This window comes from Dipodomys ordii, unplaced genomic scaffold (genome assembly GCF_000151885.1).
Source record: "Dipodomys ordii isolate 6190 unplaced genomic scaffold, Dord_2.0 Scaffold14, whole genome shotgun sequence".
NCBI classification, from domain to species: domain Eukaryota; kingdom Metazoa; phylum Chordata; class Mammalia; order Rodentia; family Heteromyidae; genus Dipodomys; species Dipodomys ordii.
In genome coordinates this window covers 5,504,463-5,517,633 of record NW_012267230.1, presented here as the reverse complement: position 1 = coordinate 5,517,633, position 13,171 = coordinate 5,504,463, and the positions used below count along the sequence as shown (strand labels likewise).

The 13,171-nt window shown below is 50.0% G+C and overlaps 2 protein-coding genes across 2 annotated transcripts; one reads left to right on the top strand and one right to left on the bottom strand.

Moving 5' to 3' along the window:
• Positions 1-3,402: 3,402 nt before the first annotated feature.
• Sept1 (septin 1) lies at positions 3,403-7,162 on the top strand. The gene is made up of 11 exons (XM_013011752.1): positions 3,403-3,475; positions 3,642-3,732; positions 3,831-3,917; positions 4,080-4,203; positions 4,479-4,613; positions 4,695-4,812; positions 5,576-5,677; positions 5,793-5,892; positions 6,130-6,295; positions 6,547-6,637; positions 6,742-7,162. The coding sequence occupies exons 1-11, from the start codon at positions 3,473-3,475 to the stop codon at positions 6,826-6,828; spliced, it is 1,104 nt and encodes a 367-aa protein (XP_012867206.1). The 5' UTR covers positions 3,403-3,472; the 3' UTR covers positions 6,829-7,162.
• Positions 7,163-7,300: 138 nt separating this feature from the next.
• On the bottom strand, positions 7,301-10,441 carry Mylpf (myosin light chain, phosphorylatable, fast skeletal muscle). The gene is made up of 7 exons (XM_013011458.1): positions 10,287-10,441; positions 9,198-9,290; positions 8,906-8,981; positions 8,639-8,743; positions 8,469-8,547; positions 7,598-7,646; positions 7,301-7,507 (listed from the first exon to the last, which is right to left on the bottom strand). Exons 1-7 carry the CDS (start codon positions 10,287-10,289, stop codon positions 7,403-7,405), a joined length of 510 nt encoding a protein of 169 aa, XP_012866912.1. The 5' UTR covers positions 10,290-10,441; the 3' UTR covers positions 7,301-7,402.
• Between the last annotated feature and the right edge of the window lie 2,730 nt (positions 10,442-13,171).

The window sequence follows — 13,171 nt, the reverse complement described above, 5'->3', positions numbered from 1 at the left end:
TGTGTGTGTGTGTGTGTGTGTGTGTGTGTGTGTGTATGTGAGTGATATGTGTACACATGTCCAGTACTGGGGCTTGAACTCACAACCTTACACTTTTGCTTGGCTCTTTTGCTCAAGGCTGGTATGCTACCACTTGAGCCCCAGCTTTGCTTCTGGCTTTTTGCTGATTAATTATAGAAGCTGGGCACCAGTGGCTCATGCTTGTAATTCTAGCTATTCAGGAGGCTGAGATCTGAGGCTGGTGGTTTGAAGCCAGCCTGGGGAAAGAAAGTCCATGAGACTCTTAGCTCTAATTAATCACCAAAAAGCAAAGTGGAACTGTGGCTTTAGTGGTAGAGTGCTAGCCTTGAGCAAAAGGAACCTTGGCACAGACACAGCACCCAGTCACAGAGTTCAAGCCCCAGGATGGGGGTGGGGAGGGAGAGGGGGGAGAGAAAGTCTCATGGACTTTTTTTTTCTGCCCAGGCTGGCTTCATGCCACAATCTTTTGACCTCACATTCTTTAAGTAGCTAGAATTACAGGTGTGAGCCACCAGGTCTTGGCTTTTTTTTTTTTTTGGTCCGGTTGTGGGCCTAAACTCTGGGCCTGGGCGCTGTCCCTCAGCTCTTCAGCTCAAGGCTAGTGCTCTACCACTTGAGCCACAGCGCCACTTCGGGCTTTTTTCCTTTTGCTTATATGGTGTTGGGGAATCGAACCCAGGGCCTTATGCATGCAAGGCAAGCACTCTACCAGTGAGCCACCTTCCCAGACCAGGTCTTGGCTTTTTCAGGTTTTTACAAGAATAGAATTATCACTGGGGCCATTGAACAGGTATAGAAATGGAGTCACCAGAAAGCTAAAGATGCACAAGGTCACACAGTTCTAAATGACTATGTGTCACCATAGTCATATGTATTTACTAAAGCTGTGAGTTTAGCGTGTTAGGACTCCCAATCTTGTTAGTTAGAATAGAAGGAAGACCCAGAGAGATGACTTTTCTAGGTTACATAGGAGAAATAAACTAGTAATGAGCTTGAAGTAGGGATATAATAAGCCAGGGTTTGTGGTACATACTTGTAATCCCAGCACTCAGAAAGCTGAGGCAGGAGGATGGTGCTGTGAAGCCAGTCTTGGTTTCATAGGGAGATCCACTATCAAAAAAACAAAACAAACCAGACCCTGGTGGCTTACACCTGTAATCCTTGCTACTCAGGAGACTGAGATCTGAGGATCACAGTTCAAAGCCTGCCCAGGCAGGAAAGCCCGTGAGACTCTTATCTCCAATAAGTCACCAGAAAACCAGAAGTGGTACTGAGGCTCAAGTGGTAGAGCACTTGCTATGAGCTGAAGAGCGCAGGGACAGCACCCAGGCCCAGAATTCAAGCCCCACGACCAACCAAAAAAAAAAAAAAAAATCTAAGGCACAGTGCCCAGGCCCCAAGTTCAAGCCCCAGGACTAGCACAAAATAAATAGATAAAAAACAAAACAATAGGGGCTGGAAGGTGGCTCAGTGGTAGAGCGCTTGCCTTGCATGCATGATGCCCTGGGTTCCATTTCTCAGCATCACATAAGCAAAAAGAAAAAAGCCAGAAGTGATGCTGTGGCTCAAGTGGTAGAGCACTGGCCTTGAGCTGAAGAGCTGAGGGACAGCGCCCAGGCCCAGAGCTCAGGCCCCATGACCGGACCCCAAAACAAACAAACAAACAAAAAAGATACATATATGGCATATATAAGGCCTTGGATCTGGCCTCTAGAACTATACATACACATACGCCTTTCTATATAAATATATACCAAGTAAAAGGTACCTTTATGGCACATTTTTCAAAATGCATAGAAACCAAAAAAGTACACATTAAGCACAGTAGCGTAATTGCCTTAGGATGGACAGGCAGAAGAGTGAGTTTTAGCGCTATGTTGGTCTGCTGGAGTCTACCTAAGAGAATATCTCAGCCTGGGTGTCTAAAACAACAGACGTTTATTTTCTCACAGTTTTGAAGACTGGAAATCTGAGATCAAGGTGCCAGCATGATTGGTGTCTGGAGGCCTCTCTCCTTGGCTTGCTGATGGCCCTCTACTGGCTGTGTCCTCATTTGGCCTTTTCCCTGTGGATAAAAAGAGAGAGAAAGAGAGAGAGACAGACAGAGAGACAGAAAGGATAGAGAGACAGACACAAACAGAAAATTTGTGTTTCTTCCATTTATTAGGACACTAGTGTTATTGAATTAGGGCCCCAAACGCACGTGTGTGTGTGTGTGTGTGTGTGTGTGTGTGTGTACTAGCACTGGGACTTGAATTCAGGGCTTGGGCACTTGAGCCATAGCTCCACTTCTGGCTTTTTGCTAGTTAATTGGAGATGAGTCTCACAAACTTTCTTCCTCTGAACCTCAATCTTCAGATCTCAGCCTCCTGAGTGGCTAGGATTACAAGCATGAACCACTTACACCGGGCTCCAAGCTTGTTTAAGTTTAATTACCTCATTTAATCCTTTTTTTTTTTTTTTTTGCCGGTCGTGGGGCCTGAACTGTGGGCCTGGGCTCTGTCCCTCAGTTTTTCAGCTCAAGGCTAGCGCTCTACCACTTGAGCCACAGTGCCACTTCAGCTTTTTCTACTTATGTGGTGCTGAGGAATCGAACCCAGGGCCTCATGCATGCAAGGCAAGCACTCTACCACTGAGCCACCTTCTCAGCCCTACCTCATTTCATCCTGTCTGTACATAGATTTGCACTGGGGGACTAAGACTTGAACATAAGAATTTAGTGGAGGAAGGGTAAGATACAATTCAGTCATAACAGAGGCTAAAAGAAAAATAATAAACCAAAAAGAAGGGAAAAGAGAAGAACATGGAGTTGTTTTTCTTTGTTTTTTTTTTTTTAGGTCTGTCGTGGGGCCTGAACTCTGGGCCTCGGCGCTGTCCCTCAGCTCTTCGGCTCAAGGCTAGCGCTCTACCACTCGAGACACAACATCACTTCCGGCTTTTTTCTTTTTGCTTATGTGGTGCTGAGGAATCGAACCCAGGGCCTCGGGCATGCAAAGCAAACACTCTACCACTGAGCCACCTTTTCAGCCCCAAGAACATGGAGTTGTAGAGGCGGGTGGGCTCCAGATGGAGTAGGCCCTTGTAGAAACTTAGTTTTAAGGCTCAGAGAGAGTAATTGCTTATCTTTTGCAGTACTGGCATTTAGCTGAGTCTTGCACTTTCAAGGCACGTGTTCTGCACTGAGCCACACCCCCAGTGCTTGTGTGTGTGTGTGTGTGTGTGTGTGTGTGTGTGTGTGTGTGTGTGTGCTAGTACTGAGTGATGGGTAAAGGGATCCAGAATGTAGGAGTCCCAACTCTTCTTGGTTTTGTCTTTCCCTATCTCTCTGGCCTGGGCCAATTGAAGCATCTCCACTTCCTATACTGCCCGCCCCCTTCTTTGTAGCACTCAATTTCCTGCCTCACAGAGGAAGTGGGGAGAGATACCAGGTGCAGCAACAGCTAGTGGAGCCATGGTGAGTCCTTATGCCCAGGATCTCTGCCCCACTCCCTCCAGAGCCCCCTCCCCCCACAACCTTGGTTGACACACAGTAGGCTGACTTTTCCTAGCCTTTGGGTTCAGGTGATAAGGGGGCTATTCCACAGAGCCTCATATGGAGTCCCCCTCACCCCTCCCAACAGGACAAGGAGTATGTGGGTTTTGCAGCCCTCCCCAACCAGCTGCACCGCAAGTCCGTCAAGAAGGGGTTTGACTTCACACTCATGGTGGCAGGTCTGGGGGTTCTAGGAAGGGCTTTGGGGAAATGGGTGGTGTCCCCAGGGAACCCTAGCTCTCCTTTCCTCTGATCGATTGCCTTGGTCTGCCCACAGGGGAATCAGGGCTGGGGAAATCCACCCTCATCAACAGCCTGTTCCTTACCAACCTGTATGAGGATCGGCAGGTGCCAGATGCCAATGGTAAGACCCTCCTGCCCTCTCCTTTGGCTGTATCCCTAGACTGACTCTTTTCTGTTCCAGCTGGGGACTCACTAGCCACTGCTTCTCCCCTTGAAGAACGAGTGGCAGCAGCTGTGTTGCTGGGAAAGGAACTCAGTTGTGGCTTCTCCCCACCCCCCACAGCCCGTCTGACGCGAACGCTGACCATTGAGCGCAGGGGTGTGGAGATGGAGGAGGGGGGTATCAAGGTGAAGCTGACCTTGGTGGACACACCTGGCTTTGGGGACTCTGTGGACTGCTCGGACTGGTGAGGAAAAGGGCAGGGGATGGGAGATGAGCTTCTCAAAACAGCTATCTGGAGGCCCAGGGGTCAATCACAGGGTTAAGTCTATCCTGGATCCAAAAGGAAGTCATTTCTGGGCTTGGTGACATCTCGCCTATGTCCCCACCCATTGCCTTTGATGCCTTTGGTTGGCAGCAAAGGAATTATTTCTTGTTCCCATAGCCCTGGTTAGCCTTATCCCCGTCCCTGCCCTCTAGCCTCTGATCTCTGACCCCCCACATCCTCTTCCCACACCCCAGCTGGCTGCCTGTGGTTCGCTTCATTGAGGAACAATTTGAACAGTATCTCAGAGATGAGAGTGGACTGAACAGGAAGAACATCCAAGATTCCCGGGTTCATTGCTGCCTCTACTTCATCTCGCCCTTCGGCCGGGGGTCTGAAAGACAACCCGAGGGGTGGGAGTGTTAGGGGTGTCTGCCTATTGGAACTTGGTCCTGACTAATTTCTGGGTGCAGGCTCCGACCCCTAGATGTGGCCTTCCTCCGGGCAGTGCATGAGAAAGTCAACATCATTCCAGTTATCGGTAAAGCGGATGCTCTGATGCCTAAGGAAACCCAGGCCCTCAAGCAAAAGGTGTGGGCATTGACCTTAAAGTGAAAAGTCATGACCAAACACAATCTTAGGTTTGATTTTCTTCCTTTAGATGGGTGTGGGGTGGAGGAGGTTGGCTTTCTTAGAATTCTAAGTGTCAGGCTAGATTATAAGAGAAAATGTCCGAGGAAGGTGGGCAGGGGGTTGCTATTCCTGAAAGGGTCAGAACAAGATGGATGTTCAGTACCAGAACTAGATACTTGGCTAAGACCCACTTGGCCATGATGATCTCTGACATTGTTTTAGCCCCTACCTGGTGTCTTTAGAACCTTTGCCCCCTGTTCTATTTGTCTCTCCTGATCTCCGGGTATCTGTCCCACCTTTCTCAGTTTCTAGCCATTTATGCCTTTAAGATTTTGTTGGTGGTGGTGGCGGTTGTGAGTCTTGAACTCAGGGTGTGGGTGTTGTTCCTGAGCTCTTTCACTCAAGGCTAGTGCTCTACCACTTTGAGCCATAACACAACACTTCTGGTTTTTTGGTGGCTAATTGGGGATAAGAGTTTCACCAACTTTCCTGCTTGGGCTGGCTTTGAACCATGATCCTCAGATCTGAGCCTCCCGAGTAGCTAGGATTACAGGCATGAGCCACCAGCACCCAGCTAGATTTTATTTTTGGTTAGCTTCTATGTGTATCCCTCACCATCTCTGTCTTTCCTCTCTTCTTTTGTCTCTGACCATCCACTGTCTCTGGCCAGGCCAATATTCGCTAAGCCTCTGTTCCTCACTCTGTATCTGTTTCCTTTGAGATCCGGGACCAGTTGAAGGAGGAGGAGATCAATATTTACCAGTTTCCGGAATGTGATTCTGATGAAGATGAAGATTTCAAGAGGCAGAATGAAGAGATGAAGGTGGGAGAAGCACAGGAGGAAGAGACAGAGAAACCAAGAAGGCAGATGTGGAGGTGGAAGCTGATCATTTTCTGCCCACTAGGGGCCGACATGACCCCTGATCCCTGTCTTCTAGGAAAGCATTCCTTTTGCAGTGGTTGGTTCCTGCGAGGTGGTGAAGGATGGCGGGACCCGACTAGTGAGGGGACGCCGCTATTCCTGGGGTACCGTGGAGGGTAAGGCGTAGAAACTTTCTGGCGCCAGCTGGGAGCCCAGAGTCTGCACCTGATGTGTGAAATTGGAGTGGGCACTAGTTTGGGGAGTTCCTGGGAATCCAACTAGGGATGCCTGGGTTGCAAAATGTGGGTCCCTGAGAAGTACAACAGCAGGACTCCCAGTGCACCTAACCTTGATCCTGAGGTTGGGCCCGAAGCTCCCCGTCCAGCTCTGGTTCCCCCCATCCCCCCCTCCAGTGGAGAACCCACATCATTGCGACTTCCTGAATCTGAGACGGATGTTGGTGCAGACACACTTGCAGGACTTGAAAGAGGTGACGCACGATCTGCTCTACGAGGGCTACCGAGCCCGCTGCCTCCAGAGCCTGGCCAGGCCTGGGGCTCGAGACCGAGCCAGTCGCAGGTGAGAGCTGGAGCCGACTTATTTTAGATGCTTTTATTTTCGTGCCCGACCCTTAGGGCAGCCTTTTGGGTAGGCCCCGCCCCAAGCCCCGCCTCCAACAAGACTTCTCCCTCACTTTCTCCTCCCACTTTGCCTAACTCAGCGTCCGTGGCCCCGCCTCCCAGGCCCAACTTCTCCCCAAACCCAGACCCCGCCCCTGACTCCGATCTCCCCCTCCCCTTTACTCGCTCTCCCCCCCCTCATCCTCCCAGTAAGCTGTCTCGTCAGAGTGCCACAGAGATCCCGCTGCCCATGCTGCCTCTGGCCGAGACGGAGAAGTTGATCCGTGAGAAGGACGAAGAGGTGAGCAAGTGCCTCACTTCCCCTCCAAACGAGGCCCTGGGTCATTTTCACGGTGCCCCTTGGGCTTTGCCTGGTCCCATCGCCTGCAATCTTGCCCTGCACAGCTACGCCGCATGCAAGAGATGCTGGAGAAGATGCAGGCCCAGATGCAGCAGAGCCAGGCTCAGGGCGAGCAGTCGGACTCTCTCTGAGATCCCCGCCTCTGCCCTTCCTTACTCGGCTCCGCCTTAAGTCGGTCGCTTGTCCAATCCTCGGGTTCCGATTGCCCAGCCGGACCCCAACCACTAGATGGGCCCTGGCACTTGCTTTGCGCAGGTGCTCAGACTAAATGGTTCAGCCCCGGAGCACTGTGCCTGAATGTGCAGCCCCGCCCCGCCAGAAGCCCCGCCCACCGCCAGAAGCCCCGCCCAAGCCCACTCCCCGCCCAGTTCTTGCAGAGGAGCTCTCCAGGCCAGGCCTAGACCGCTCCTCTCCCCTTGGGGGGTGTCCCCTTCTTCATTCAATAAAATCAGCTTCTCATATCCACTCGAGTGTTCTCCATCCTCCCAGCCCGCTGGCCTCCTGGCCCTTGATTCATTCATTTGTTGGGACACTGTTTGGACAGCATCAGCCCAGCTTTGAACTTGAGCCCCTCTCACATAAACATACTGAAGGCGCCGTTAATAAGAAAGAAAGACCAGTTGAATTTTATTGGGAGTTTGTTTGGGTGAGAATCGGACTGGCTGGAAGTGTTGTTGGCCACCAGAGGCCCTAAGAGGGTCCTCTCTACTCCTGGTCCTTAGCATCACCGTGCGTGATGACGTAGCAGATGTTCTTGTAGTCTACGTTGCCGCCCACATCTGGGGGGAAGGCAGCCCACATATTCTTGATCTGAGGGAAGATGCACCTACACCTCAGCATCAGTTCCTGGCCCTTTCCCTCCCAGTTCCTTCCTCCTTCCCAGCCTCTCTCCCCACTCACCTCCTCCTGGGAGAAGCGGTCACACTGTGTGGTAAGCAGCTCCTCCAGGCTGGAGAGGTGACATTAAGGGAATTGAGATTGGGTTCATGATTCCTGTCCACTTCCATCCCCGTTGCCACCCCCATGCTTCTCTGGGGCCTACTCTTAGATCTTTCACTCGTTTTCCAAAACTGCTCCCTCTTAAGTTTGTCCCAATGTGCTGCAAAAATGTAATCCTACTACTAAGTTTCTCTGTCTCTATCTTTCTTTTTTCTTCCTTGCTTGCTTGCTTCCTTCCTTCCTTTCGCCAGTCCTAGGGCTTGAACTCAGGGCCTGGGCAGTGTCCCTGAACTTCTTTTGCTCAAGACTAGCACTCTATCACTTGAGCCACAGCACCACTTCTAGTTTTCTGGTGGTTAATTGGAGATAAGAGTCTCACCAATGGGCTGGGAAGGTGGCTCAGTGGTAGAGCGCTTGCCTTGCATACATGAGGCCCTGGGTTCTATTCCTCAGCACCACATAAGCAAAAAGAAAAAAGCCGGAGTGGTGCTGTGGCTCAAGGGGTAGAACTCTAGCCTTGAGCTGAAGAGCTGAGGGACAGTGCCCAGGCCCAGAGTTCAGGCCCCACGACCGGACCCCCCCCCAAAAAAAAACACAAAAACAAACAAACAAAAAGTCTCACCAACTTTTCTGCCTGGATTGGCTTTGAACTGCTATCCTCAGATCTCAGCTTCCTGAGTAGCTAGGATTACACGTGTGAGCCACCAGTTTTCTTTCTCTCTTACTCGCTATGTAGCCCAGACTGACCTGGCCTATATAGCCTAGGCTGGCCAATACCTTAGTAAGAATTTAAGGAGTCGTCTGTGTAGAAACAGTGAGAGGGGCCACTTACAACTGCTTCTTGATGGTGCCCTTCCCTTCTGGGTCCAGGACCTTGAAGGCACCTGTGATCACATCCTCGGGGTCAGCGCCTAAAGGATCAGAGGACATCATGAGTCAGAAGAGCGACTGATGGTCTGGGAAGAGGCAACTGGGGGCTTAACCCCAGGACACTTCACTCACCTTTAAGCTTCTCCCCAAACATGGTCAGGAAGACAGTGAAGTTGATGGGGCCACTGGCTTCCTTCATCATGGCATCTAGTTCCTCATTTTTCACATTGAGGCGGCCTGCAGGGGGATAGGGGAAGCAGGGGCTGGGACTGGGTCCCCTAAATTTAGATTACTTCATTTTTTTTTCTTAGCTAGATAAACTGAGGCCTAAGACAACTACATTCCCCTGGATGCTGCAGTTTTGTACTGACTATTTATGGGTGGGAGTTTGGGGCTCACCCATGGCTGCGAAGGTGTCCCGAAGGTCCTCCTTGTCAATAATGCCATCACGGTTCTGATCAATTACAGTGAAGGCCTGGAGAGGGAAGGGGTGAGAAAGAATAAGGTCCCACATAGTCTGGCTTCAGCCAGATCAGATTCTGGCCCCCAGCCAGCTGTCCCCTTCCACCCTAAGCAGGGGGAAGGGAGGAAGGAATTCTAAACCTTCCTCCTCCCCCCAACAGGTGCACATTCCAGGGAGGGGACGGGAGGGCTGTCTTTGGTCTTTGGTCTCCCATCTCCCCTTACTCACCTCTTTGAACTCCTGGATCTGAGTCTGGTCAAACATGGAAAAGACATTGGAGCTCCCTTCTGCTGCTGCCCTTCTCTTGGCTTTCTTAGGTGCCTAGGGAGTGAGGATTGGGCAAAAGGGTCCATGGGCCAGTCCTTAAACCTCTATGGAAGCAATTATTAGATTCAAGTTTTTGTGGCGTTTCCCCCTTTTATTTCTTAAGATAGGGTCTCCCTTTGTCATCCAGGCTGGCCTTGAACTCAACTAATCCTCCTGCCTAGTCAGTCTCCCAAGTAGCTAGGACTATTATAAGAATCTTCACACACACACACCCATTTTTCCCCTATTTTTCTTGGTAGTGAGATTGCTGGGCAAGCATTGTATCACTTGATCCAGACCTCCAGCCCTTGAATCCCCCCCCCTTTTTTTTTTGGTCAGTCGTGGGGCTTGAACTCTGGGCCTGGCTGCTGTCCCTCAGCTCTTCAGCTCAAGGCAAGCACTCTACCACTTGACCCACAGCACCACTTCCAGTTTTCTGATGATTCATTGGAGATAGTCTCATTGACTTTCCTGCCTGGGCTGGCTTTGAACCCTGATCCTCAGATCTCAGCCTCCTGAATAGCTAGGATTACAGGTGTGAGCTACTGGCACTTACTTGAATCCCTTTTTGTAATTTTTCCCCTCCTTGGGATTTCTTTGCTGAGGGGGCTTAGCCCAAAGGTTACAACCCCCAAATCCCACCTGTAGTTCTGGGATCCCATTCCTTTCATCCTGCCCAATAGGTAGAAACTTCTTTCCCTTCTCAGTACTCTGTTTGCCTCCTAGCCCCTGACAAATTGTGTGGCCTTGATCTACTCATTTACTCTGGTTGAACCTCATTTCTAAAATGGGAGTAGGAATCATCATGTCCCAGAAGACTTTAGGAAGATGGAATGCAAGAAAGGACAGAACAGGCTTTGAGGGGGACTAGACCCTGGTGAATGGAATGGAAGATTATCCTTAAGTTCTTTAGATCTTCACTATGCCTGTTTCTTATTAGTAATGTTAAGAAAGACAAGCATCATCTGAGTATAAGGGATCTGACCAGGGGCAGGGGATTCTCTCACTCACCATGTCTTATGTCTTCTGGGGGTGAGGCAGGAGCTCCAGCTGAAACAAAGCAGAGAGTCAGCCTGGAGCAGTCCATGTGGAGTTATATAGCCCGGCCCCGGGAGCCCTTAGCATACCAGGGTAACCTTAGCCCTGTTGGTGCCCACCCCAGATACCAAAATAGCCCAGCTCAGGGCCTCTCCTTTCTTGGAGGGCCTGAAGCAGCTGGAGCCTAGGGAGGGAGGAGGGAGTGGGTCTTGGGATGAATGTCTCATTAGGACCTAGGCAGGAAGAGATTTTTTTTCCTCCCAAAAGAGGCCTAGAATAGGTGGTGTAATAAGGTATAGTAACCATTGATTGGTTACCTACAGTGTACACAGGTAGTATGCTGTGCTTTGTGAGTACATGTTGGTAAATACAGTCCCTGTGCACCCACATCCTAGGATTCATAGTCCACTGTGTATTGGTGTGGAGGTAGTGGCAAAGCTTAAAGATGGGAAAGAAATACCTGTGGAATCTAAAAGCTCAGGAAGATTTCCTATCCTATTTTTTTGTGAGGAAAGATAGTCTGTGGTTTCAGGCTTTGAACTTTAAACCCCTGGGCCTGGGTTTCATTTCTATAAAATGAGAACAGCTCTCATACTGCAGAATTTTGTATTATAGTCAACAGTTAAGCTCTTCCCTGGTGAAATTCAATAGTTTAGCCATGGAAGACAGGAATAAATGCTAAGAGTGATATGTCTGCTGGTCAGAAGTCTAAAAGTAGACAGCACAGTAACTTTGGGAATATAGGAATGGCTTCAGGAAGGTTCCTAGGTGGAGAAAAACAGATGAAGATGGAGGAGTAGACACACTAAGCAGAGTGCCCAGCATGAGCAAAGATCAGGTGTTAGAGTTGTTAACAATCATAGGCTTAGAGTAGAGGATGCAAAATGCTAGTGACTAGACAGTATGGGACATTCAATGCAGTGGTAAAGACTGATAAACTTGGCAAAATTTGAAGCAGGAAAAGAACATGGACTAGTCTGAGACTAGATCATTTCTCTAGGTTCTGGTGTGGAGCCTGGGCCTCAGTGGAAGGGAGGTAAAGACATCAAGAGGGAAGCCAGGTGCCAGTGGCTCACGTCTGTAATCCTAGCTACTCAGGAGACTGAGATCTGAGGATCGTGGTTCAAAGCCAACCCAGGCAGGAAAGTCTGTGAGACTCTTTTCTCCAATAAACCACTAGAAAATTGGAAGTGGTGCTGTGGCTCAAGTGGTAGAGCGCTGGCCTTGAGCTGAAGAGCATGGGGACAGCGCCCAAATCCAGAGTTCAAGCCCCACAACCAACAACAACAACAACAACAAAAAATATCAAGAGGGAAGCTGGCTGCCACCTTATCCTAGGTGGCTGGGATAGTTAGTGACTTCTTTTCGCTATAGGTAAGAGAGTTTGGCTATGTGACTCTGATGTACCCTCTCCTAACCCTATGGGTCTTCATGCAGTGAAGTCTGGGGAAATAGTGATGGAAGAAGACCCAGATAGGCAAGGATACCCATCTCCTACAGCTCCCTCTAGGACCTAATGTCCTGAGGAAGATATATCCTCCCCTCCCCTCCTCCAATCCCATGCCAATGCCTCTAAGACATTTTCTTTTCTGGGCACTGGGGCCCAGCCACCTGTTGTCTCTAAGAAGAGAGAAGGAGCCACCCTAAACTTAGCAGCTGTCCTTGGCCTCCTGCGCCAGCCCCTCCCGACCTCAGATGGCAGCTGCCTGGCCTTATATGGTTACCATGGGGGTCTATGCCAGGGAGGAGCCCACTTTATTAGTCCTTTCTGGGAGGGGAGGAGGCCTCCAAAAAGGGCAATGGGGCAGTACTCAGTAAACCTGAATCAAATGGAAGATAGGGACAATGAGGAGGCCAGATACTGAATAGGCAGGCGATCACAGTATTTGGGTCTGAGTTGGGAGGCTCTGAGCAACCTCTGGCAGAAACCAAAGAACTGGGAAGTTCCTTGGGAGCTAGATCTGTCTGAAATTTCAGGGTGGTGGAGTACCATATGAATACCGAGACCTTCTAATCCCCTGGTGTTTAGAAGTGGGAAGGTTGGACCTCATAAAATTTGGTTTTTATGTTTATGGCCTAAAGGCAACCTGGTGAGGGGGGAGGGCTGGTGATATTGGGGTATGGGTTCTAGAAATAAAGAGCACAGAGAGATGAGCCAATGAGGGGAGAGGGGCTGACTGATATACCTGTGTTCCTGGACTCTCTCAAGAACAGTAAGTTCATGATAGATAAGCCTCATAGATTTGGGTCCTGTGATTTCTCACTAGAATGGGGAGAGATGGGGTCTGGGAGTAGAGCTTGAATCTGGGTGAAGAACTCAGATTGATGGAAACTTGGGAGAGGGAATTGGGCTTGGGATTTCTGCCAGAAATGGGGAATCTAGACCGATAAATTCCTTAAAGTATCTGGGGGCTTTGACTATAGAGGCAGTCAGATAGAGTACTGGGTAAGAGCACTGGATCAGTAAGGGGCTCCGCAGCTGAATGGAAAATGGGGGCCCACAAAGGACTCAAGAAGGGCAGCAGCAGGCTAGTCATTGGTTAAGAGCTGCGCTAATGTTCCGGGCTTCTCCGTGCTGTCCCCAACTGTCACCCCCTTTCGCGCTTGTCTCCGGTTGTCACCGGCTATCCCCAGGCTGGCACTCTGCCTGCTAGCAGCATCCTTGCCTCCGTACCATTGGCTGTCGCTGTAAGTTATCTTCCTATGTTGCTAAAGTGGAGGAAAGCAATCATTGGTTGGATCGACAAATTAATCACAAGTGTAACCCGCCTCTCCCCAGCTGTCATTCCGTCCTGACCATCTTGGGAGAATTCTTCCGCTCTTCTATTGACTCTGGACGCTGTCACTGTTCTAATAGA